The sequence below is a fragment of the Ictalurus punctatus genome, chromosome 22 (assembly GCF_001660625.3).
Source record: "Ictalurus punctatus breed USDA103 chromosome 22, Coco_2.0, whole genome shotgun sequence".
Classification (NCBI taxonomy): Eukaryota; Metazoa; Chordata; class Actinopteri; order Siluriformes; family Ictaluridae; genus Ictalurus; species Ictalurus punctatus.
The window spans coordinates 12,480,358-12,504,443 of NC_030437.2; the positions used below are offsets into that span (position 1 = coordinate 12,480,358).

At 37.8% G+C, this 24,086-nt stretch overlaps 1 protein-coding gene across 9 annotated transcripts in view; it reads left to right on the top strand.

Annotated features, from left to right (window-relative positions):
* Positions 1-24,086, top strand: part of smarca2 (SWI/SNF related, matrix associated, actin dependent regulator of chromatin, subfamily a, member 2) — a 56,047-nt gene that overhangs the window by 23,617 nt on the left and 8,344 nt on the right. For 2 of the 9 annotated variants that reach the window (XM_053674308.1, XM_017452116.3), the window contains exons 17-35: positions 3,376-3,442; positions 4,262-4,372; positions 4,475-4,717; positions 4,980-5,093; positions 5,193-5,300; positions 5,381-5,467; positions 5,598-5,644; positions 5,823-5,989; positions 6,224-6,387; positions 6,763-6,990; positions 11,719-11,760; positions 13,094-13,171; positions 13,299-13,517; positions 17,240-17,457; positions 18,477-18,582; positions 18,898-18,999; positions 19,602-19,719; positions 20,257-20,393; positions 21,949-22,929. In XM_053674308.1, the coding sequence (XP_053530283.1) occupies positions 3,376-3,442; positions 4,262-4,372; positions 4,475-4,717; positions 4,980-5,093; positions 5,193-5,300; positions 5,381-5,467; positions 5,598-5,644; positions 5,823-5,989; positions 6,224-6,387; positions 6,763-6,990; positions 11,719-11,760; positions 13,094-13,171; positions 13,299-13,517; positions 17,240-17,457; positions 18,477-18,582; positions 18,898-18,999; positions 19,602-19,719; positions 20,257-20,393; positions 21,949-21,981 (2,389 nt within the window). In that variant the 3' untranslated portion in view covers positions 21,982-22,929. Of the gene's footprint in view, positions 1-3,375; positions 3,443-4,261; positions 4,373-4,474; positions 4,718-4,979; positions 5,094-5,192; positions 5,301-5,380; positions 5,468-5,597; positions 5,645-5,822; positions 5,990-6,223; positions 6,388-6,762; positions 6,991-11,718; positions 11,761-13,093; positions 13,172-13,298; positions 13,518-17,239; positions 17,458-18,476; positions 18,583-18,897; positions 19,000-19,601; positions 19,720-20,256; positions 20,394-21,945; positions 22,930-24,086 lie in introns of those variants that run through there. The other 7 variants (XM_053674306.1, XM_017452114.3, XM_053674310.1 and 4 more) reach the window with 4 other exon arrangements.

Below are 24,086 nucleotides of genomic sequence, written 5' to 3' on the forward strand. Positions count from 1 at the left end.
GGTGTGACTTCTGCCTAGTTGGAATGAAAGCCTGCAGCCACACCAGCCTTTTGTGGATAAGATGAAGACCCCTCTTCAGTCATCTTCAGTGAAGTGTAAATAAAAGAATGATGCTGGCTTGTCCAGATTTCTGGAGAGAGTTCTCACTTTCCACTATTTCCTCTGGCCGGTTTGAATTGGGTGGGATTTTATTGAGAGCAGATGACTGTTTTCCAGTTTGTGTAGCCTTTTCATTGAAACTGTGTCTAGATAGAATTACTAGCATCTTTATAGACACGGCTTTTCAGGGATATTGGCACCATTCATAACAATGAGTTTATACACTATATGGCCAAAAGTATGTGGGCACCTGACTATCACATCCAAAGGTCCACATTTCAAAACCATGTGCATTAATACAGAGTCGGTCCCCTTTTGTTGTTATAACAGACTCCACTGTTCCGGGAAGGCTTTTTACTAGATTTTGGAATGAGGTTTTTGGGGATTTGTGCTCATTCAGCCACAAGAGCTTTTCTGAGGTCTGGCACTGATGTCAACTGAGAATGCCTGTATAAAAGAAGTATCTAGCCAAAAATATGTGGACACCTAACAATCACATCCATATGTGAGCTCTCCACAAATTGTTGCTGCATTGGAAGCACACAATTGTCTAGAGCAGTGGTTTTCAAAGTCGGGGCCGCCCACTCAAAGTGGCATGTACAGTATTGTTCATTAATATATAAAATGCTAAATTGTTGTTATATAATTATTGTAGCTATATTGATTATACTGTTGTCAGTAAACTTTTTAGAGCATTGAGTTACAACTGACTGAGCTATCGTTTGCTAGTTAGCTGACATTTCCCATCATTTTAATCAAAGTAATATAAGTTTAAGTTCTAATGTAAGGTACCAACGGAAAATATAAACAGCAGCCAACATTTATACTCAACACAACCAGTTTTTTGAGGGCAAAATCACTTTTCTCCATGATTTTAATCTAGTCCTGACACTTGCAGTAAGCCACCCATGTGAATGGAGAAGTGCTTAATTGTATTCTCTGCTTGTTCGGTCGTGAGTTTGCTTAAAAAAGTGATGCTTTAACCGATTAGGAATTACAGCCATTTTTTACATAGTCCCTCTGTCATGTAATGGAGGTTCACATGGAAGCAAATGCAGTTATTACAGCTTTAAAGAGATATAACAGTGCAAGAGTAAAAAAAAATATTTTTTTTTTTGCAAATCTCACTTAATTTATTTTTGTGAAACTACTGACATATATTTGTGGACCTCATTCAATGCATTTGTGAATTTGTTACATTTTTGTAAATATCACTACATTTATTTGTGTCACATAATTCAAATGTCATGTAATGGAGGCTAGGATGAATGCAAATACAGACAAGAGCTTTATTAGAGTAGAGACAGGCAGACAAATCCAATACGTGAGACAATAGCATGGTCAAAAACAGGCAAAGGTCAGGCGATTGGCAAATGGGCATAAACGAGGCAAAACACAATCGAAGAACGAGGGTGAGAACAAGATCAAGGCTATGACACATGAAACAAGGAACAAAGGCTTGGTATTTGGGAAACCTCACATAATACTTTGCAACAAACAAAGAGACATGAGGGATTTAAATGCTAAATGTAATCAGGGGTGAAACACCAAACAGCTGAGACTAATGACACATACGGGAAACAACCAATGACGATACAGGGGCGGAGACAGGGCAGAAATCACAACAAAACACAAGTTAGAAGTAAACAAAGTCAGTGTCACTGAAACCCGGAAGCACGTGCTTGGGTTTCGGAGTGCGCCGTGTGCTCCAGCACTTAGTGCAAGGGGAAATCGTGATAATTTGTGGATCGTAATCCACTGTTTCAAAAATTGAAATTATGAAACAATTCTAACCCCATATGAAAGTCTATACTTCAGCTGTGTCATTTCAGATCCATTGTGGTGGTGTACAGAATCAAAATTGTGTGTGTGTGTGTATAAAACCTTCAACACAAAAGAAACAGATGGTTGTTTAGCTATTTCATTCAATGGTATTTCTTACATAGTACCATTAAGCAGAGTTAGGGGCATAACAAAAAAGCTTTACTTGCTCTACGTTACACAATGTTTGGTGCAGCAGTACATATGGTTAGGGCGATTAGTTGTACCACATGTTTTTAAAAGCCAGGAAATGGACAATAGTCACTGGCTGGACTGCAATATTCAGCATTGTACAGCTAGGACTGTAATTGGTACACCACTGGTTAATTAATTATACTGCAATATTCAGCACTGCAATGGTGCTGTTTGAAGAAGTTAAGCACGAGGACATGAAAGCCCACTGTAATCTCAAAGCAGTACATGTGCCGTTTCTGCATATGTACGTGTGGCATAAATTACTTTGCTGTGGAGTACTGTATACCTTGCCAAATTACATTCTAATGAATATATTACAGGAATAAGCATATATACTTACCCCTTAAAGCCCTGGCATCTGAAGCCTTATTGTTATAGAGAGTTGAAGCTGTAAAGCTGCACACTGAGCTGTCAGTTTGTTAGGTACACCAACCCATGTAATGGTTTTTCATATATGCCGAGTTGCCAATTTATAAGGATGTATCAAAACTTAAACTCACTCCTATTGTGAGAACAGCTTTCGTACTCCCAAAAAGATACTTTTGTAATAAAATGACTTTAGTCAGTGTTTTTTATGGATCATTTCCAGTCTATTATAGTACTGGAGACTTGCTGTACAGCATAAACTATGAGGTGCGCAAGCTGTGAGCAGAAACTCAAAAATAAACTGTGTATAACGGATGACATTAGACAGAGATTCCAGCTGTTATGTTCAGCTGTATAAACTCAGAGAAACAGAGATGTTCACAGCATGAGATTTTCTGCGTGACTAAATCTACATGCAGAAAATCCCACCCCTTAATTATCACATGCTGGCCTTATCCTTTGTATCTGAACAGTTTTATAAACGAGCAGAACAAGTCTGAATCATTATTATCCGAAAACGTTTTGCTAAGAATGAAACCGGTTCCGCTTTGAGATGGATGCTACCACACTTTTTGTAAGCTATGCAGTGTGCATTTGTTCATGTTTATAGATAGCAGTGCACCAGTCTGTGTCTGGAAAATTAAAAACATGATGGTTTGCAATTACATCTCTCACTTGTTAGCTACATTAGCCTCATAAAACCAAGCGTCAAATACTAGCAAAATAAGTAAACTCCAGACACCAAACATGTGTTGGTTTATCTTTGGTATGAGTGGAAAATTGTGTAAATTTAATTTATGTTTACATCTAACGTCATAATAATTTAATAATTTAAGTCTATCCAGATAATTTTCAAATGCATTAATTGATTATTTTTCTCTCGTTTTTTTATAGGACTTTGTCCAACTGGGTTTATGAACTTGACAAGTGGGCACCATCCATTGTGAAAATTGCTTACAAGGTTTGATTTTGCTGTAAATATAAGCTAACAGTCAGGGCTTAACAAAAAACTGGTTCTCTTTCAAATGTTTGTTCAGTATGTCACTGTGGAAAAGACTTTAGTCATTGGTGTGCTGAGGATGGCCTCTTTTTCCCAAAAAGGAATTTGATTGAAGCTTGTTTTTGTCTAACTGCCTGTGGATTTATGATCTCAGGCAAGGATCCCCATACCATTGAAAAGCGCGCAGCCAAGATAGTAGTGAAGCCATCTCAATCACAGGCTTCACAGTTAATGGGGGTGAAATCTGCTGATTTACCTGCATTGTTTGATCAGCAAGTATCCCCTGACAGTAGAGAAGCAGAGAGGAGGATGAAGAGGTGCTTTAAAGGAAAGATGCCTTGGAAAGATGCCATTTTTATTACTGCTCCAATATTGCAGACTGAGAGAGTGGGGAGCCTCCTTTCTCTATCAAAGGAAATGCTGCCTGCATTACCCGTTGTTTTGTTTTTTTTTTCAAAATGTGTGAAGGGTTTAATCCAGGAGAAGCTTGGGTTCCCCAGAGCACCTACTTGAATGATTTTTCCACACATGTAACAGAAGATATACAAGTCTTCAGGCCCTGCAGTTAGAATGCTTAATACCACCTCTCTCCTGACTGCCTGTCAAGCTGAATTATTAAATTCAATAGACATCTAGATCTAGATCCCAACTGTTATCTTCAGAATGCTAGCATGTTACCAGAGAACTGGGGTTATGCAAGAAACATAACTATTTTGTTTATCTTTCTATCTATCTATCTATCTATCTATCTATCTATTTATTCATTTATTTTTGTGAAAGGGCATGCCATCCATGCGGCGGTCACTGTTGCCTCAGCTTCGTAGCGGGAAGTTCAATGTCCTCATAACCACCTATGAGTACATCATCAAAGACAAACACATTCTTGCTAAGGTAAGGGCATGCAAACACAGTTAAACACACAAACAGATAAAAACAATTAGAAGAAATAGCGTATTTCTCTATTTCTTTGTGTATTTTTCTTTTATTGCTAAGATCCGCTGGAAGTACATGATTGTAGATGAAGGCCATCGAATGAAGAACCACCACTGCAAGCTTACACAAGTGCTGAACACGCATTACGTCGCCCCACGCAGGCTTTTGCTGACAGGAACCCCTCTGCAGAACAAACTTCCTGAACTTTGGGCTCTGCTCAACTTTCTCCTGCCCACAATCTTTAAAAGTTGCAGCACTTTTGAGCAGTGGTTCAATGCTCCATTTGCCATGACCGGGGAAAGGGTGAGATAATCTTCTGCCTGCTCAGGGATCCTATTCTTTGTTCCCTACTCTGTCTGCATTTCCACTAATAATTCCTTTGTTGCTTTATCCTGGGGGTGCACATGATAACCCAGACAAACTTTTAAATAAATAATGGTAGCACACAATTGTGTGATTAATGCATTAATGGGTTAGCTAGATGAAAACGAAAACATATATCCACCAGAGCTAATTCTGGTCTAAAATTGAGATCAGTGATGAATTTGCTTGTTTTTTTTTGCAGGTTGATCTGAACGAAGAGGAGACTATCCTGATCATCCGCCGTCTTCACAAAGTACTGCGCCCTTTCTTGCTTCGTAGACTAAAGAAGGAAGTGGAGTCTCAGCTGCCTGAAAAGGTGATGGATAACTAGATAGTCACTAGGTTCATTGGATTCTATGTTTTCATACTAGGATTTCATCTTAATTTTTCAGTATATTTTATCAAAACTTTGCAGGTGGAGTATGTGATCAAATGTGACATGTCAGCTATTCAGAAAGTTCTCTATAGGCACATGCAAGGCAAAGGCATCTTGCTCACAGATGGCTCAGAAAAAGACAAGAAGGTAAGTGAAAGAAAGAGCAGAAGAGTTTTCCCGTTCTCTATTTTGAGTTGGGATCCTTATTTGACATTCATCCTCCACAGGGTAAAGGAGGGGCAAAGACTCTGATGAACACCATCATGCAGCTGAAGAAGATCTGCAACCACCCTTATATGTTCCAGCACATTGAGGTAAGTGCCAGCTGACAAACAGTAGAGAAGCTGCTTTAATCTACTGCTGGAATGTAAAGTGCATCCAAATGTCTCGCTCTTGGTGTGCCTCATTGACTGTAGGCACTCCATTTTCTATCTCTCATTTCAGGAGTCTTTTGCTGAGCACTTAGGCTACCCAAATGGCATCATCAATGGGTGAGCAGTTTTTAAATTAAACTAAGTCTTCCGTAACCTTGATAACAAGCCAAAGGGATTAGTTATAACCTGATTCATATGTGGGTTACAAAAAACTGTCACAGCCTTCCTCTCTGCCAATCTTCAAGTGTTGTGCCATGGGTAAAGATTTATGAGATGTTCTCTTTTTGTCTGACAGTCCTGATCTGTACCGTGCTTCTGGAAAATTTGAGCTACTGGACCGCATTCTGCCTAAGCTGCAGTCCACCAATCACAGAGTGTTGCTCTTCTGTCAGATGACTTCCCTAATGACCATCATGGAGGATTACTTCGCCTACCGCAACTTCCTCTACCTACGTCTAGATGGTGATCAAGACATTATTTGGTTTTTTACAAAATAAGCAGGTTGGAAGTTGTCAAATAACATTTGCAATGAAAAACTGTTGATGATCATTACGACGTTCTTTAGAGACTTGTTTCCACTGTAATTCATCAATAGGTACTTGAGTTTACCCATTATAATGAGGAAAGTGTTAGTCATCATATATAAAAACCGAGCCGTTTCAAGCCAGGAAACATTGTTTTTGCCTTGTTTTGCAGGAACAACCAAAGCTGAAGACCGTGCTGCACTGCTGAAAAAGTTTAATGATGAGGGCTCACAGTATTTTGTCTTTCTGCTGAGCACAAGAGCAGGGGGTCTGGGCCTCAACCTGCAGGCTGCTGACACTGTTGTCATCTTCGACAGTGACTGGAACCCCCACCAGGTCTGACTGGAGTGTGGAGCTGGATCTCAATATAATAGTTTGTTTTGAATACTTAAAGTATATGAATTATTTTCCCCTTCACATGCTTTGGGATCCTTCTGATGGGAAGGTGTGTATAAGGAAAATATGAAGATAATATAACAGGAGCTAATGACACCTATTTATTGCATATTTTCAAAGACCACCCTCATGTCAAAATGAGCTGAACAGAATCCCATTGACATAACTATGAATGTTAAAATAGTTCATTCATTTAAAATTTCAAGATGAGTCATTTCGAAACAAATCGAACATCAGGGTTACATTTTATGACACTGGCTGAAAATAAAGTCTTATAGTTGTACTCACTCTCTGGAACGATTTTTCCATCTTTAGGATTTGCAGGCTCAGGACCGCGCTCACCGAATCGGACAGCAGAATGAGGTGCGTGTGTTGCGTCTCTGCACCGTCAACAGCGTAGAAGAGAAGATCCTCGCTGCTGCCAAATATAAACTTAACGTTGATCAGAAGGTCATCCAGGCTGGTATGTTCGACCAGAAATCCTCTAGTCACGAGCGCAGGGCTTTTCTACAGGCCATCCTGGAACACGAGGAGCAGAACGAGGTAAGCCAACAGGACACCAGCAATGAAACAACCTTGGGATATTTCATTGCAGTGTGTAATAGTGTACAGTCCATCAAAATTCAAATGCAGTGAAACCTGTTTTAAGTGCTTTAAGAAGCTTCTTCCATACATAGATATGACACCCAAAAACATTTTGATATGCCGCCAGGGATACAGGTCACATCTCTACTCGGTGGTGCTCAAGTTATTCAGAAGGCTTTCCCTGAGCACACAGCGTGCACTGGTGTTGCTAAACTGAGGATATGTGGCTCGAGGATTTTGTTTATTAGCAGGAAATCAGCCTGATAACTTGCATTTTGAAATGCAGGGCCCGTATCATATTTGGTATAGTGACCTTGTCATGAGATGACATAAAGATGCTCTTGATTTGAGACTTGGTCTTAAACTATACAGACAAGATCACGGTAATTTTGAATGTAGTAAACACTTCCTTTCATCACTAGACTGTGGCCTACCTTAACCACCACATTTTTTTGGTCCTGTCTTATTTATTCAACTAAGAAAAAAATTACGTCTGTGTTTAGATTGTGTTATGTTTCTAAAAACTGGATTAATGTTAAGATTGAGTGAGCATAGATTTTAATCATTTCATATGTGAACAAAACCCCAAGTGGTGCTGTTTATATACACTGACTCTCAACAAGACACAATTTCTTTTTTTAATGAAACAATTGTTAATAAATGGGCTCTTTATTTGCTAGTTTGCAATAACTTTGCAATGTACTTATGATAATGAACTATATATGTACTATAAGATAATGTACTTATCTGTGACAGCTAAAAAACAAACAGTCAGTTTTTCCAGGCGTTCTGATCCTCATATGCTCTGCAATGGCTTTTGCAAGAGCTCCCTCTCTCTGTCCAACCTTTCAATATATAAATCCTCCCAGAGCATCTCGATCAGGTTCAGGTTGGTTGACTTCGATTGAGGTCAGGCAATTCTATTAAGGACAGCAATGCTGTCTTTCCTCTAAAATGTTGTTGAAAATCAAATACTACTCCTATAATAGAAAAAAAAGAAGAAGAAAAAAAATGACAGTTGCTTGTCTCCAAGCTGACATGCAGTGTGAAAAAAAGTTTAACTAACATCCGTGGCTGCAACATTGGTCCCGATTTAGACTTGATAGTTGCTATTTAAAGGAGTGCAAATAACTTGTTAACCTCTTAAACTCCCAGTAATTCACAGTAGTAATTGAGTAGCAATGAGTAGTAGTAATTACTGAATAGTTACTAACTAGTAGTTACTGAACAATATGACTTAAGATGAGCAACAATATAGGTCTTAAATGGGTTAAATATAACAAATCAGTGTTCAAATATAATACTTGTTGCCTACCTGGACAGTTTGGCTTTAGATAGTAATTTGTTTATAACAGTATTACCAAAGAAAAACAAACAAACAAACAAAACAATTTCTGCCTAACAATTTGCACGTAGACTACTTTTTCTAGCGTGTTGTAGCATTCTCTCAGACCATATTAGTAGGCCCTAAATGTTTTAAATTATGTTAGTATTATTTTATATTATATTAGGAGAGGTGATAACTGGTACACCAAATAAACAATCGTCCATTGTATCAGAGTATGTTAATGAGCAAGTAGGACTTTGCATTTTTTCTTCCCTCTCTCCCTCTGTACCTGACTGCCTGTCTTGTACTGTATGTTACATTTGTAACCTATGTAACGTTTAAATTCTATAAGCGTTTGAATGTATAAATGATCAAATAAGCACTCACAACACAAAACGTCTAAAATGAGGGGAAAATGTAAGAGGAGGTACTGCGTCTGTATGATTATTCACTCAGTGTTTGAAGGTTTAGGGCTATGTAATTAGAATTATTTTCTCAAAAAAAGCATTTTTGCTTTCTTAAAGGGTTTATACGAATATCCTTGTGTTCTTTATGCATGTAAGTATGTCATGTAGTGTGTATGTCATATCCAAACCAAAATATGAGATTTATGTCTCCTGTTTATAAGGACCAGGTAATATAAACAATGCAACACAACATGATGTTGATTCCAAAGCCCTATAGCAATATATATAGCTCTGTACCATGTACAGAGCTTCACATTCCCTCTACAGAGTCTCAAGCCTATGAGTGATATGTCATCATAGCTTGACATTTTTTTTTAATTAATATGCATGTCATCCTGTGGTGCATGTACTGTAAAACAAATAGGATTTCTACAGTCCTACAGCTACAGTCATGTGAAAAAACTACACCCCATGGAAATTGTTGTGTTTTTTTTTTTGACATATTTGGACAAGCAAACATTTGATCCTCTTTGAAACAGTGCCTAATAATAAAGGTGATATACTCTATCAAATGAAAATAAAATTGACATTTTGTAGTAATTTTCTAAATTTAACATCTAATTCACATGGAAAAAGTAAGTACACCCCTATATTTATCACACTTTCAAATCCATAAAATTAGAAAGGATAGACATAGAATCAGGCGTTGAAGATTGGGTGCCTGTGATTAGAAAGTGCTTAGGGAGTGCAGGTGGAACCGGTCTTAATTAAACCCCTCTCATATCTAGTTTCTGGTTTTCCCTTCGTTATTGCAGTGTGGTGTCATCATGCCAAGATCTAAAGAGTTCTGTAAGGCTTTCAGAAAAATGTTGTGAATGCTTATGAGTCTGGCAAGGGATTTAAAAAGAGCTCCAAATAATTTCAAAATTATTTGAGAAACAACATTCCACTGTAAGGAAAATCATCTAGACCGTCTGATGCAAAAAGAAGTCTCCAAGAACCCCAAAATTTTATCACAGGATCTGTTAGTAAGTCTTGCAACTGTTGGTGTCAAAGTGCATGCTTCTGTAATCAGAAAGAGATTACACAAATTTGACCTGCATGGGCGGCGTGCCAGGAAGAAGCCTTTGCTGTCTAAAAAGAACATTAAAGCAAGACTACAGTTTGCCAATGAGCATATAGGCAAACACCAGACCTTTTGGAATAATGTGCTCTGGACAGACAAATCAAAGATAGAGTTGTTTGGCCACAGTAACAGCAGACATGTTTGAACCTCATTCCAACTGTGAAGCACGGTGGTGGAAATGTTATGGTTTGGGGTTGCTTTGGTGCCTCAGGGACTGGACAAGTTGCATTCATTGATTCAGCTATGAATGCTGCGTTATATCAAAGAGTAAAGAGTGCTTGAAGATAATGTGAATCCATCTGTCTGAAAGTTGAAGTTGACTCAAAATTTAACAGGATAATGATCCTAAGCACACTAGCATATTCACGAAGGAATGGCTCAAAAAGATTAAATGGAGGGATATGGAATGGCCTATTGAAATCCCATTGAAATGTTGTGGGAGGATTTGAAATGGCAATACATGCAAGAAAACCCTCAGACACCTAGCAACTGAAAGAACATTGCATGGAAGAGTGGTCAGAAATTCCAGGAAGCCTGGTGGACAGTTATGCAAAATGTCTACAAGAAGTTATTTCTGCTAGGAGGCAATACTACCTTCTGAGGAAAAGGGTATACTTAATTTTTCCACAGAAGAATATCACATATATGGCTATTTCTGTTGAATAAATGAATGAAAAAGCTAATTTTCCTTTCCTTTCTAAAAAAAAGCAAAATTTTTTATCAATTTTATTAATAGGCACTGTTTAAAAAAATTATCAAATGTTTGCTTGTCCAAATATGTTAAAAAAGACAACAATTTCTTTGGGGGTGTACTTATTTTTTCACATGACTGTCTATAGTGAAGAAGAAGGGAAGCATATGAACCTAGAGACAGAGGTTGAGGAAGAGTAGCAACAAAGCTGTATGAAATTTATGAAGCCTTCACTATTTGACCATGTCATCAACCGTTACACTGTATGAAGGCTGAAAGCGGTTACATTTTCTTAATTCACTGATTCTCTGGTCATTAATTTAGATTAAAAATTAAGTAATTCATATTCATTTGTGAAACTGTACCGTATATTTTGACACTACAACTAAGTATTTTTTTGCCCTTTTATCCACACAGTAAATACATCAGTAAATGCTTCATTGCATAACTGTGCCATTTAACACCAGAATACACTCTGTCAGTGTTTCTCACACCTAGGTATGTGTTTAGGTGTATTTCATCCTATTAAAAAATACATCACATTCTATTTATTATTCTATTCCGAGAAAATGTTTCCAATTTAGCTGTGCATTTAGCAGAGATAAACTAATGCGTGGGAAAAGCTGGACAGACCTGGTAAAACATTCTCCTTTTCTATTAATGTGTAAACTCTACCCTGTGTGTTTGATAGCTATATGGTAACTATTAGTTGTAAAGAAAAAAAAAAACTGGCATTAGTAGTGAGATCGTGCAAGTTCACAGTACAGCTATGGTCTCTCAGAGGAGCTTATAATATTCAAGCGCTCACATTTTCTGCATGCCTTTCGGATATAACTCTGCACATGACAACGGCCAACCCTGGTGTCAAAAATGACAACCCATTATAATACAGTCATGTTGTTTATAATATAGTGTCATGGACTTAATGATAAACAAAACAGTTGCTGAATAACCTCCATTTTGCGTTTAATGAGTACATGGTGTACCTTTTCCATCATTCAGAAAGTTTTTAATAAACCACTTTTACGAAGTTTATGCAACACATTTTCAGGCAACAGATTGGGACTGGTGAATAAAATTCAAATAAATATCAATTTCTTTTTGCCAATGATTTTGAGTCCTCTTTTTGTGTTAGGAAGTGCTAAGACTGAGCGAGAGAGAGAGAGAGCTGTCATCGGTAGGTAGCAGACCCCATTAGAAACTGTTTTGATGTGAATCTTTTATTTTGATGGTAGTGTTTATAGGGGCAGCATTTTACTTTTCTCACAATGTATGAAGATTTGCAAAATGTGTATAGCTTTGAGAATTGTTTTAGGGTATTTGAGGACAAAGAGGCCTGGAACTCTTTGGAACATTTAGTTATGATCATTATTCTCTGATGTGAAACGTATGCAGTTTTGTCCAGAAAATTACAGTCCATGTCAGTATTCATCTATAGGTGAGCAGAATTTTCTTTTGAATCCATTGTCCATTTCCTGGAAGAGGTCTTGAGTAGATATGATGACGAGTGGCCTGCAGTTTCAGACGAATTTAGTGACGACAGTTAATTTCACTCACTCCTTCATCTTTAGTACTTGCTTTATCATGGACAGGGCTGTAATGGATCCGGATCAAACACTCGACACAAAATGGGTATTATGGATGGGCGATATAGACTTTAAACTATAGCATGATATTTCACTGTATTTTTTGCGGTAATGACAATATGAATATAGTAACATTGAACACTATCTTTTTGGCCAAGTCACATTAGCATACAGTGGTCAGTGTTTTTACTTTAGGTGGTGGAACAAATCTGATGTGTTTCCATCCTTTTTGGATACGGGTTTTTGACACACTTTACTGTACAAATCACAGATCCTCTGTATCTGAACCACTTCCATATTACTGAGTAAGCTCCTTTTTTGGAGAATAGGTTTATAATGCCGCCATCTGCCATGCTTGTTCTCGTTTTACATACGAGATCCCCACTTTGCAGCATGTAAACGTCAATATTGCAAGATGACAAATTCTTATCATGTGGAGGAATTGTACCGGTATATCATGGACGATACGAAATGGCACAGCCCTAATGGGAATACAACCATTCACATCTGCCATACACACGTATATATTACACACCTATCACATTCATTTACACTTACAGACAATTTAAAAAAAAACTAGTCTAACTGCCGGTGGTTTTTGTGAGGTGAGAGGAACCAAGAGAACCCAGAGGAACCCTCTGTGGACACAAGCTAAATGTAAAAACTGAGCTCACAATCAATCCAAAAACCCAGAGGCTATGACACTTCCTTCTGCACCACCATGCAGTTCAGTGGGGTTAAAATATTTTTTTGTGTCCACCATGTGATTTTGCTCTAACGCCTCATTATAGTCATTAAAAAGTTTGACCAGTTAACAAAATTAACTGAACAATGTCTTCTGAGTTTTTCTCACTTAAACATTTGCCTCACTTGAGCCTTTATAATTTCATATATTTATTTATGTTTATTTCATTGGAATATCAGGAAGAAGATGAAGTTCCAGATGATGAAACGCTAAATCAAATGATTGCCCGCAATGAGGAGGAATTTGAGCTTTTCATGGTAAGAATAACACAATGATCACTTCCCTTTCTCAAGTACACACCATCCCTTGATTATCCTCAGTTAAAATGCTTGTAATAATTTTACCAGCAAGTGATGAGGATAAAAATGGATCTCGTCCCTTTAGCGCATGGACCTGGATCGACGTCGCGAAGATGCGCGTAACCCTAAGCGTAAGCCTCGTCTGATGGAGGAGGACGAGCTACCGGCTTGGATCATCAAAGACGATGCTGAAGTGGAGCGACTCACCTGTGAGGAAGAGAAAGAGAAGATGTTCCCCCGTGGATCACGCCACCGTAGGGATGTGGATTACAGTGATGCGCTGACCGAGAAACAGTGGCTGAGAGTAAGGCCAAAGTTTTACCTATTTTACTCACAAAAACTAATACAGTGAAGATTTTGGGATGTCACGCTGCCTCAGCATCACAATGCTCCAGACCTAGCCTCTAGTGTAGTCCATATCTTGATGAAATACTTAACTGAAATATTTTTTTAAGTGAAACTAACAGAATTGTCTAACGTATTACTCCCAGCAATTCATTGCTGTACACAACAAAAAGATCCCTTTAACCCATGCTGTAGTAAAATGTGCACATGCAATCACGTTAACACCTGCAGTAATTTGCTAAGCAGGTGGATTTACTAAATTGGCCTACAGGGCATTGATTCTTTCAAAAGTGCAAAACAATATGCCATGCCCATTTTGTGGGTTTGGTTTACTACATGTGTAGTTTAGAACATTGTTACCAAAATCCAGGTTACTGCCAGTGCAACTATATCAGTTTAGCAGCCACAGTGTGATTTACTAAGCCTGAAAGTTCCACTTTCAGAGTAGCACTTGCTTGTGTAAACTAATAAGAACGGCTAAGTAATTAAAGGCCAGGTATTAATCTATCGAATCCCATTTCCTTCATTTGAAGAAAAAAATGAAACCATCTGTAGTGTCTTAATAATGGGAAAACAATACTTTCTCTAAAATTACTCAGTGTCTCAAAATAAAGAAAAGGTTTCTTAACCTTATGATACATTTATAATTTTGACAAACTTACATACTCTCTAATGTTGGCCCATGTTGTATTTCTTTGTGTAAGTCTTTGATACAGTTTTTTGTCTTTTCAGCTGGCAGTGCTAATTCTCCCTATTCAGATTTCGATGTATGTTTCTGGTAGTTCTCTTTACACAGTTCTCCGAAAGAATCAGCACATACAAAATCTCCCTTTTGAATAGTGTTTTGTCCAACTTTTATCACCTGCATGTGCTGTCATTTACACTATTACTCTTTGTAAATCTCACACAAGACTAACTACATTTTAGTAAATCAGGTTGTTTGTGTTAATAGATAATTTTACACAGAAGGTTGCAGAATAATTGTTGCAGATGAATATTTTCAAGCACATAATATTTTGCCTTATTGTTTCATCAAGAGAATCTCATTAGATATCTTGCCCAGCTCATGTTACTCGTTTTTTCTTTTTATTATGTATTTGTCTCTGCATCATGTCTGCACAGCAGTTCTCAAACAGTGCTGCAAATGAAAACAACATAAATTTGTCAGACTCAGTACTCTCAGTGGCTGGTGGAAATAAACAACAAATTATCTCAGATAGGCCATCTGACATCTCATTACTAACCAGCTTGTTTCGTATGCCTTGGGCACCCTTGTGCATCGACATTTCCCTGAGACACACATCCCTGTGAGATGCCACCTCACATCCTTATTCCCCAGTTTGCTCTGAATCTGTCCCAAGGAGTCAAGCTCTAGTGCAAAAAGCCCAAAGTTGTGGAGAGACTTGGACATAGTACAATTGGGCAGAGACTGTCTGAGTGGTGAAAAAACAACAGGTCTATGTACACTGTGTTTTGCTTGTTTACTCAGACTGCAATTATTATGTTGTCGTTTTGACTCAGATGGAGATCTCATTTTGGGAGCCACTCTAGCATAAATCAGGATGGTGTTGTGAAAGTAGTTTTCATACAACTGTACATAAAGCATTATAACATATGTCTTTAGATTCACTTGGCTCAGTGGCTCAATAGATTGTGTTGAATGCATCATTGAGTTGGTAAACAGTCTGTATTACTGTGAGATAAAGTCAGCGCTACATTTCTTAGCCTTAAGAAACATTGAAGTACAATAAAAAGCTAAACAGAATCTTGATCTAATCTTTCATGAAAAGTCTGCAACACACTCAAGTTCCAGACAAATTATAGATAATATCTATCTCCTAGAACGGACTCGGGCCCTTTTAATAAAACCGTTCTTATAGCGTTTGCATGTCAGGGAGATTTTTTGTCGTAATGCTTATTCCCCCACAGTTTACAGTTGCATTTTAATGTGACAAAGCTGAAAGGGTGAAGTTCAGCCTAGGGAATGCCCATCATCTGTGTTTTTGTCTGGAGCCCTTGTTACTGTGTCTGATGTTGTTTTGTGGTGAAATATAACTTGCGGTGATCATTCAAGTTTTATGATTTCTGCAGAAAGCACAGAGAACTTGGAGCATTTCATTCACATACACACATTCAATTTTGTGTGTAGCGACCTTCTGCTTCAGGTCTGTGGTTCTTACTGATTAGTTCTTGAAATCAAATTGTATAGCCACATTGTGGTAAATGGTAATGGTAAATGGTCTACACTTATATAGCGTTTTTTTTTGTTTGTTTGTTCAAAAACCTTAGTGGTTCCAAAGCGCTTTACACTGTGTCTCATTCACCCATTCACATAACACTCATACACCATTGGTAGCAGAGCTGCCATGCAAGGTGTTAACTTGCCATGGGGAGCAACTTGGGGTTCAGTGTCTTGCCCAAGGACACTTCGGTATGTGGAGTCATGTGGGCCGAGAATCGAACCGCCAACCCTATAATTAGTGGACAACCCGCTCTACCACCTGAGCCACAGCGGCATTGTACCTGTTATACATCATTAAATTTGGAAGTCTGATATCATCTCCTTACTGATTTATTTTGGATTATTTGCCTCCCTGTCTAAGCAGGTGAGCTAAAGTAATTCTGAGGATCAGACTGTTATTGTTATGATAGAACAGTTATGTACTGGAATTCCAGGCCAAACATAAAATATTAGCGGTGATGGGAAGATAAAGCTAGAAGAATGGATAATCTTTAGCATAAATGGGATTGTGAACATCCATGCATTTCAAAGTTTCTTTGTGTGTGTATTTGGATGGGCTATCTCTGCTTCTGGGTTTTGGATTACTTTTACCCGTGGAATTAAGTCTATTCTAATGTTCATTCATTGCAAGATTTTGAAAGTATACTATGTGAGTTTGACTAGAAGCCTAAAGGTTTTAGGCCCCAGGAAAGGACCACAAGTTATTTGTAACCTGCCAGATTTGTGTACTAAGGAGATGTATGTATGTATGTATGTATGTATGTATGTATGTATTTATGTATGTATATTCACCAAGCCTTGTATCTGCTGCCATAACATGACATGCACTGAAATGTTGTGAAATAATTGCACATTCACAGATGAATGTGGATCAAGATAAATTAAACTGGACTAGTCATAATGTGCCTTACTCAAACAAAAATAGCATCTGTTATGTGTTTTATTCTGTAAAACAAAAGCACATGGAAGGGAGAAAACAGTCTCACTAGATGGAAGCAATTAAGATAATCACTGCATTATTACTCTCATCTCAACAGATGAATATGTATTAATGTATCAGCAGAAAATAACATATGAGCGTAGTTATTCACATCACATGTGCTTTGTTATACTGTACACATAGCATAATCAGTGAAATTAGCATTTCTGTGTTATCGTGTAATCTGCATGCTCTATAATAATATAAATGACATGAATGATTTCATGGATATTGCACTATTCAATCAGTGTTTGGTTAAAAACCTGTATTCCACATGTGCACTTTGGGTTATATGTGTATTTGCCAAAGAAAATAAATCTGCTCTATGTTTTACATTACAAACCGTCTGTAAATTCACTTCTAATACGCCGGACTAGATCTTGATCTAAGATCCTTTCCTTCTGTCCTACTATGAAATTTGTTTTCTAGTTTATAAAGCTTCTCTTGTGTGGTCCTGCAGGCCATTGAAGATGGCAACCTGGAGGAGATGGAAGAGGAGATCCGTCTGAAGAAGCGCAAGCGCAGGAGATACTTGGACAAAGGCAGCCGACGTGAGGACGGGGACAAGGCTAAAAAGAGGAGGGGACGTCCTCCGGCCGAGAAGCTCTCCCCCAACCCTCCCAAACTCACCAAACAGATGAGCGCCATCATTGAGACAGTCGTCAACTACAGAGACGGGTATGAGCACACAAACATATCTCTCCTGCATGTGACTCAGAGCTTCCTCGGTTTCGCATTTGATCTATTAGATTGTTTTGACTGTCAAACCGAACTCTTTACAATTCTGCCACAGTCAAAACACTGACAGGGACAGCCAAGATGTTTTCATTTTATTGGAGGTTGTGTAACACATTCTACTGACATTTCTACTGACAAAATTCTACTTGTTAAATTCCATTTACTGTTGCTATAACTGATTTAAAATTGGACATGAAGTGTGATGGTAAAATTATCATGAGCGTGATTTTGTAAGGCATTTCAGAAAATCTCTATGCAGAACATGGAGGTGTCCAGGAAGGCAAGCAGACTGTAATTACCCCAACTCCTTGATTGTAATCATGAAATGTGCAATGAATCATGTGTGTTGAGTGTGTGTGCTTCATGCCTCGGCTGACACAGACTCTGTTCTCTTCTCATTGTGTTCTTCTCATTAAATCCTCACATGTTTTCCTTCATACATAGAGCTGATCAAATCTGTTTCAAATTGATTGTTTTAAAATGACCTGTGATGGGAGCAAATCTATAGCCTGGGTGTGCTCATCTGTATATATTCATGTTTGTATTCATCTGTACATACATTGAGGTGTTCATAGTGTACATATTACCATTATTATTATATATATATATATATATATATATATATATATATATATATATATATATATATATATATATATATACAAGACATTTTTTTCAGTTCTATTCCTATTTAATGTATATTCTTTCCTATCTGTTATTTGCATAATTGAGCTGCTGTAACGAGGGAATTTCCCCAGTGTGGGATCAATAAAGTTTATCTTATCTTATCTAATCTAACCTTTATAGTCTCCATTGGAGCCGTGGTCAAATTTAAGTAGACTAAGCAGTACTGCAACAGAATTCAGGAACAGAAAATCACCATCCATATTGTCTTTAATTAATCTTCATTTAGTCCAGAGGAATCTTGTTAAAACAGCCTCTACGTTCTCCAATTATAGATCAGGCCGTCAGCTCAGTGAGGTGTTTGTACAACTGCCTTCCAGGAAAGAGCTCCCAGAGTACTATGAACTGATTAGGAAGCCAGTGGACTTCAAGAAGATAAAGGTAAAAAGCTAAAGCAAGGTCTAATTCCCTTCCTCAGAGATAACTCTCTTCTCTACTACAATCATTATTCACTGTTGTGACACGTTATTTGCAGATTATATCTTGAGTGGCACGTCCATCAACTAGGACTGATAATAACAGGAATAAGCAGACATGTGGAATTAGGTTTTCAATGCACAATGAGACATTGTGTTAATATGATGTTACTGGGTTCAATTCATTATGTATATAACATTGCAGTTAGACTATATTCTTTCTGGTGCTGTAATTTCCAATTCTAATAGATGGTTTAAACAGTTGTGTGTATGTTTGTAGGAGAGAGTGCGCAACCATAAGTACAGGAGCTTGGGCGATTTGGAAAAAGATGTAATGCTCCTCTGTCACAATGCTCAAACTTACAATCTAGAAGGCTCTCAGGTGAGTGATTGAAAGCACATCTTATAGTTCATTCTCCAGTTTAGACCAAAAGCACAGTTGGACTTGGGTCTTTAAATATTGGCCATATGAGAGTTGAGACTAACTTTCCACAGAATGTTCTTTTGCAATGTGCCGGAGTTTTGCCAGGAAGTGCAGGGTTATGGGCCAAAATCCTCTACTCCGTAATTGATTCCATCATTTTATCTGCTTCAGAATGCTCACATCTGTAAAGAGAATTTGCACTTCAACACAACTCCCCCACATTCTCATAGGAGCATGAATGTTTTGCATTTTTGGAGGCAATTTTTTGCCTCCACTACACAGAATGTTTTATTTCAGGCACATTACACTTCTTATCCACTATGCGCTAATATATTATCATAAATGCTACAAGTCTCCAATTGGATGTTGATTTGCCTTGAACTGTAACACAGTTTTATGCAGAAACTCATTTTATACTCCAACCCTTCTTTTAAAAAAAATAAAAAAAACTTTATAGGTATAATCAGAGTTTGTCTGGGTATGAATGGCTTTTTCAAACAATATCCATCTTTTCCTTTATTAGTGTCTTATTGAGTTTATTTGATGCCATCTTCTTTAAGATCTTTGAGGACTCCATAGTGCTGCAGTCCGTGTTTAGGAGTGCCAGGCAGAAGATTGCCAAAGAGGAGAGTGAGGACGACAGCAATGACGAGGATGATGAGGAGTCAGAGGCTGAGTGTAAGAAATATATTTTTAAAAAATATCAGAGTTTTCCTTTTATGTCTGCAAGCCATAATTTTATGGACACCATGAATAACTGAACCTAACCTTGAATGAGTTTTTTTTCAATACATGATCTTTTCATAGTAACATTTCATAGTAAAATGGGAATCTCAAATTATAAGGAATTCACTGAAACAGAGCATTGATTAATTTTACATAGATGTTTCATATGGTTGAGTCATCCAAAAACATTAGCACTTGATTTATTCAGTGAGTTATTAAGTTCATCATTTCATGCATCATCACACTGAAAGGCTTTCATGTTACTGCCACTCTAATGTATTAGAGTAACATAGAGTCTTACTTCTGATGTCATTCTCAAATATTCATGTGCTTACTCTGTTTATACAAGTATCGCCAGTTGCAAGCACAAGGGCAGTGTTGCATTAGGAGCTCAAGAAAAGTTAACTTTCACATGGTGCAATTTTAAAGAAGTCTATAAGTGTGGTAATAAACTTTTTCGTTTAATTTATTAATTGGTCCCCTCCACAGCTAAGTCAGTGAAGGTGAAGATCAAGCTGAGCAAGCGGGAGGAGCGTAGCCAAGAAAGGGGCAAGAAGCGGCCGAGCCGGGTCAAAGCCAAGCCTGTGGTCAGTGATGATGACAGTGATGAAGAACTGGAGGAGAATGTAGGTTCACCTCAGATCAACTTATCACATTAAAAATAATACATTCTACATTTACATTTTACGGCATTTGGCAGATGCTCTTATCCAGAGCGACTTACATTTGTTTAATTTATACATCTGAGCAGTTGAGGGTTGAAGGCCTTGTTCAAGGGCCCAACAGTGGCAGTTTGGCAGTACTGGGGTTTCACGACCTTCTGAGCAGTAGTCCAACACCTTAACCACTGAACTACCACTGCCATTCTAACATATCATTCTTCATATATCAACATATTAGTCTTTTTGATTGTGTTGCATTGTTTTACATTTGACAGCAGAGGGGAAAAAAATGTTTTTTCTTCAGTCCAGGTTTTCTATCCATGATTTTTTGGGGCTTTCAGGCAAGTGTTTGTGTTTAATGGCAGTCGTCTATTTAAAACCCTGTCTCGGATGCTTAACACGTAGCAACCTAAGAGGTGTGAAATACATGCAGGTAATTGCACACCCATAATTAATATTACCCAAACAACCATGTTAATATTCATTTAATTTGTAGAATTAATTAGCTGAATTTGAGCCTAAATGTTATAAGAGGGGACACAAATCTTGAATTTTTGTCTAAATATGTCAGATAAGATTTGATTCAGTTACACAGGTGGTTCTAGATTGGAAATTCCATCTTATGTGTGTTCGTGTGACGATTACTGTGCGTGTCATTCCTTCCCTGCCGCTAGACATTTCACGGCCCAGAAGTGCCAGCAATAACTGAAGAAAAAAAAAAGAACACATTGTGCATCTGGCCTTTTTTCGCCCTCACTGTGACTAGCTGACAAGCTGTGAGCTACCCTTCAAAGCAAAAAAAAACAAGAAACATACGAAGCAATAATTTGTTCCATTTATTTCTATTGTAACAATGGATAGAGTCTGTCAAATATGACATTTTTGTTGCTCATGGTGCATGTGGATCATAAATGGGACCGTTCTTGATAGAGTTCTGTTCACAGTAATGACACATACAGTTCAGTAACAAACACAAAACTGCCAGGACAGCAGATCTGAGCAAAATAAAATAAACATAAGCTTTTGTTGTGAACATTGGTCAAGGTGAATTGGAACACTGACTGCATGCAAGGCCTTCTCGCCTGACATCAGTGCTGTGTATTAATTGGCACAAAGCCACATGCCAAAATCTAGTGGAAGCCTTCCCAAAAGCAGGACCGACTCCATATTACTGCCCATGGCTTTGGAATGGAATTTTCAACCAGTTCTGGCCATGTATGTGCAGACACTCATATTAACAGGCTAAGGAGGCAGTTGTTGGTATGGATCAAGATTTATTTGTTGTTCAGCCTCCATTTCATTTCCCTCTTGGCCCAGTCAGTATTAGACAGTATGTTAATATTTAGTGTAGCACTGGGCCCCTATGCTTATCCCACACAAGTGTGACGTGAAAGTGCCCAAGTCTCTCAAGGCTAGCTGTCGATCCTGAATTGAGAATTATGTGCAGTCAGACTCTGGGCTAGACTTCCATGCGCCATCTCCCCTACACCCATTATAGTTTTGGTGTGTTTCACAGGAGCAGTCAGACGGCAGCCGCACAGAAGATGAGTGACCAAGGACCCGTTTCGGCCTTCCTGCCCTTTTTCTTTTTTGCCAGCGTATCTACCCTTTCTACCCTGCAAAGTCATTGAAGAAAATACAACACTTATGTCTGGCTTGCTCTTGGGACGCTTGACAGATTCAGTGTTTTTGAACATTTTGTCCATTTTATTCATGTCGTGTGGATCCCTACACACAGTGTGCTGATGAAACTGAGTCTATGCCCTTGTACGTGTACCCATCTATAAATGTTTTAGATATTTACTTGCACAGAAAAACATTTTACTGAAATCTCTGCGTCAAGAAGAATTAGCAGTGCTCCTTATCATAATTCACATATAAAGTATCTAAGATTTTTATCTAAAAGTTTTTATCTAGTAAAAGACACACTTGTGTCATATAGGTATCTTTGAATTTCATGTAACATTTTCACCACATTAGCTCATGCTCTTAAACTGAATAAACTCATATTATGAGACTTTCAGTAGCACATTCTACAGAGATGTTTATACATGGATAGAATTTGACTTTAATTTGGCCTACTGATAAAGCTAATGCAGTTTTAGTGGATGGCGACTTTCGAATAAGATTTACTTATATGTGAGGCTTCTGATTATCTCGCCTTTAATATCAACCCTCACAGCTCGGGATATTTTTGTATTCTCTTTTTCAAAGATTAGAGCTTTTGTTAAATTTTTGGACATTATACAAACCTTGATACTGAAGTATTAAAAAATATATATATTTTGTCTTGCTAATGAGCTTACATTTATCAGTATTAGTGTCTGCTTTCTCTATCCCAATGTTTGTTCCAACCCCTTGTTCCAACTGAACTTTTTTCAGATATCTTCTTATACACAGTATCTCACAAAAGTGAGTACACCCCTCACATTTTTGTAAATATTTGATTATATCTTTTCATGTGAGAACACTGAAGAAATGACACTTTGCTACAATGTAAAGTAGTGAGTGTACAGCTTGTGTAACAGTGTAAATTTGCTGTCCCCTCAAAATAACTCAACATGCAGCCATTAATGTCTAAACCACTGGCAACAAACGTGAGTACACCCCTAAGTGAAAATGTCCAAATTGGGCCCAAAGTGTCAATATGTTGTGTGGCCACCATTATTTTCCAGCACTGTCTTAACCCTCTTGGGCATGGAGTTCACCAGAGCTTCACAGGTTGCCACTGGAGTCCTCTTCCACTCCTCCATGACGACATCACGGAGCTGGTGGATGTAACTTCTTTGGTCGACCATGGCGAGGCCTGTTCTGAGTGGAACCTGCCCTGTTAAACGCTGTATGGTCTTGGCCACTGTGCTGCAGCTCAGTGTCAGGGTCTTGGCAATCTTCTTATAGCCTAGGCCATCTTTATGTAGAGCAACAATTCTTTTTTCAGATCCTCAGAGAGTTCTTAGCCATGAGGTGCCATGTTGAACTTCCAGTGTCCAGTATGAGGGAGTGTGAGAGCGATGACACCAAATTTAACACACCTGCTCCCCATTCACACCTGAGACCTTGTAACACTAACAAGTCAGATGACACCGGGGAGGGAAAATGGCTAATTGGGCCCAATTTGGACATTTTCACTTAGGGGTGTACTCACTTTTGTTGCCAGCGGTTTCGACATTAACGGCTGTGTGTTGAGTTATTTTGAGGGGACAGCAAATTTACACTGTTACACAAGCTGTACACTCACTACTTTACATTGTAGCAAAGTGTCATTTCTTCAGTGTTGTCACATGAAAAGATATCATCAAATATTTACAAAAATGTAATATGTAAAATGTAATATATATATATATATATATATATATATATATATATATATATATATATATATATATATATATATATACACACATACATACATATATATATATATATATATATATATATATATATATATATATATATATATATATATATATATATATATAAATCTGTGTATGTGTGTGTGTAGAGATTATATATATATATATATATATATATATATATATATATATATATATAAATATCGCTTTATGCATGTCACATTTTCCGAGGTGTCATATTCATCACTTTCTTTGCACAATGTCTTTGTGGTTGTATCGCATAGCCCAAAGCAAATAAATGTCA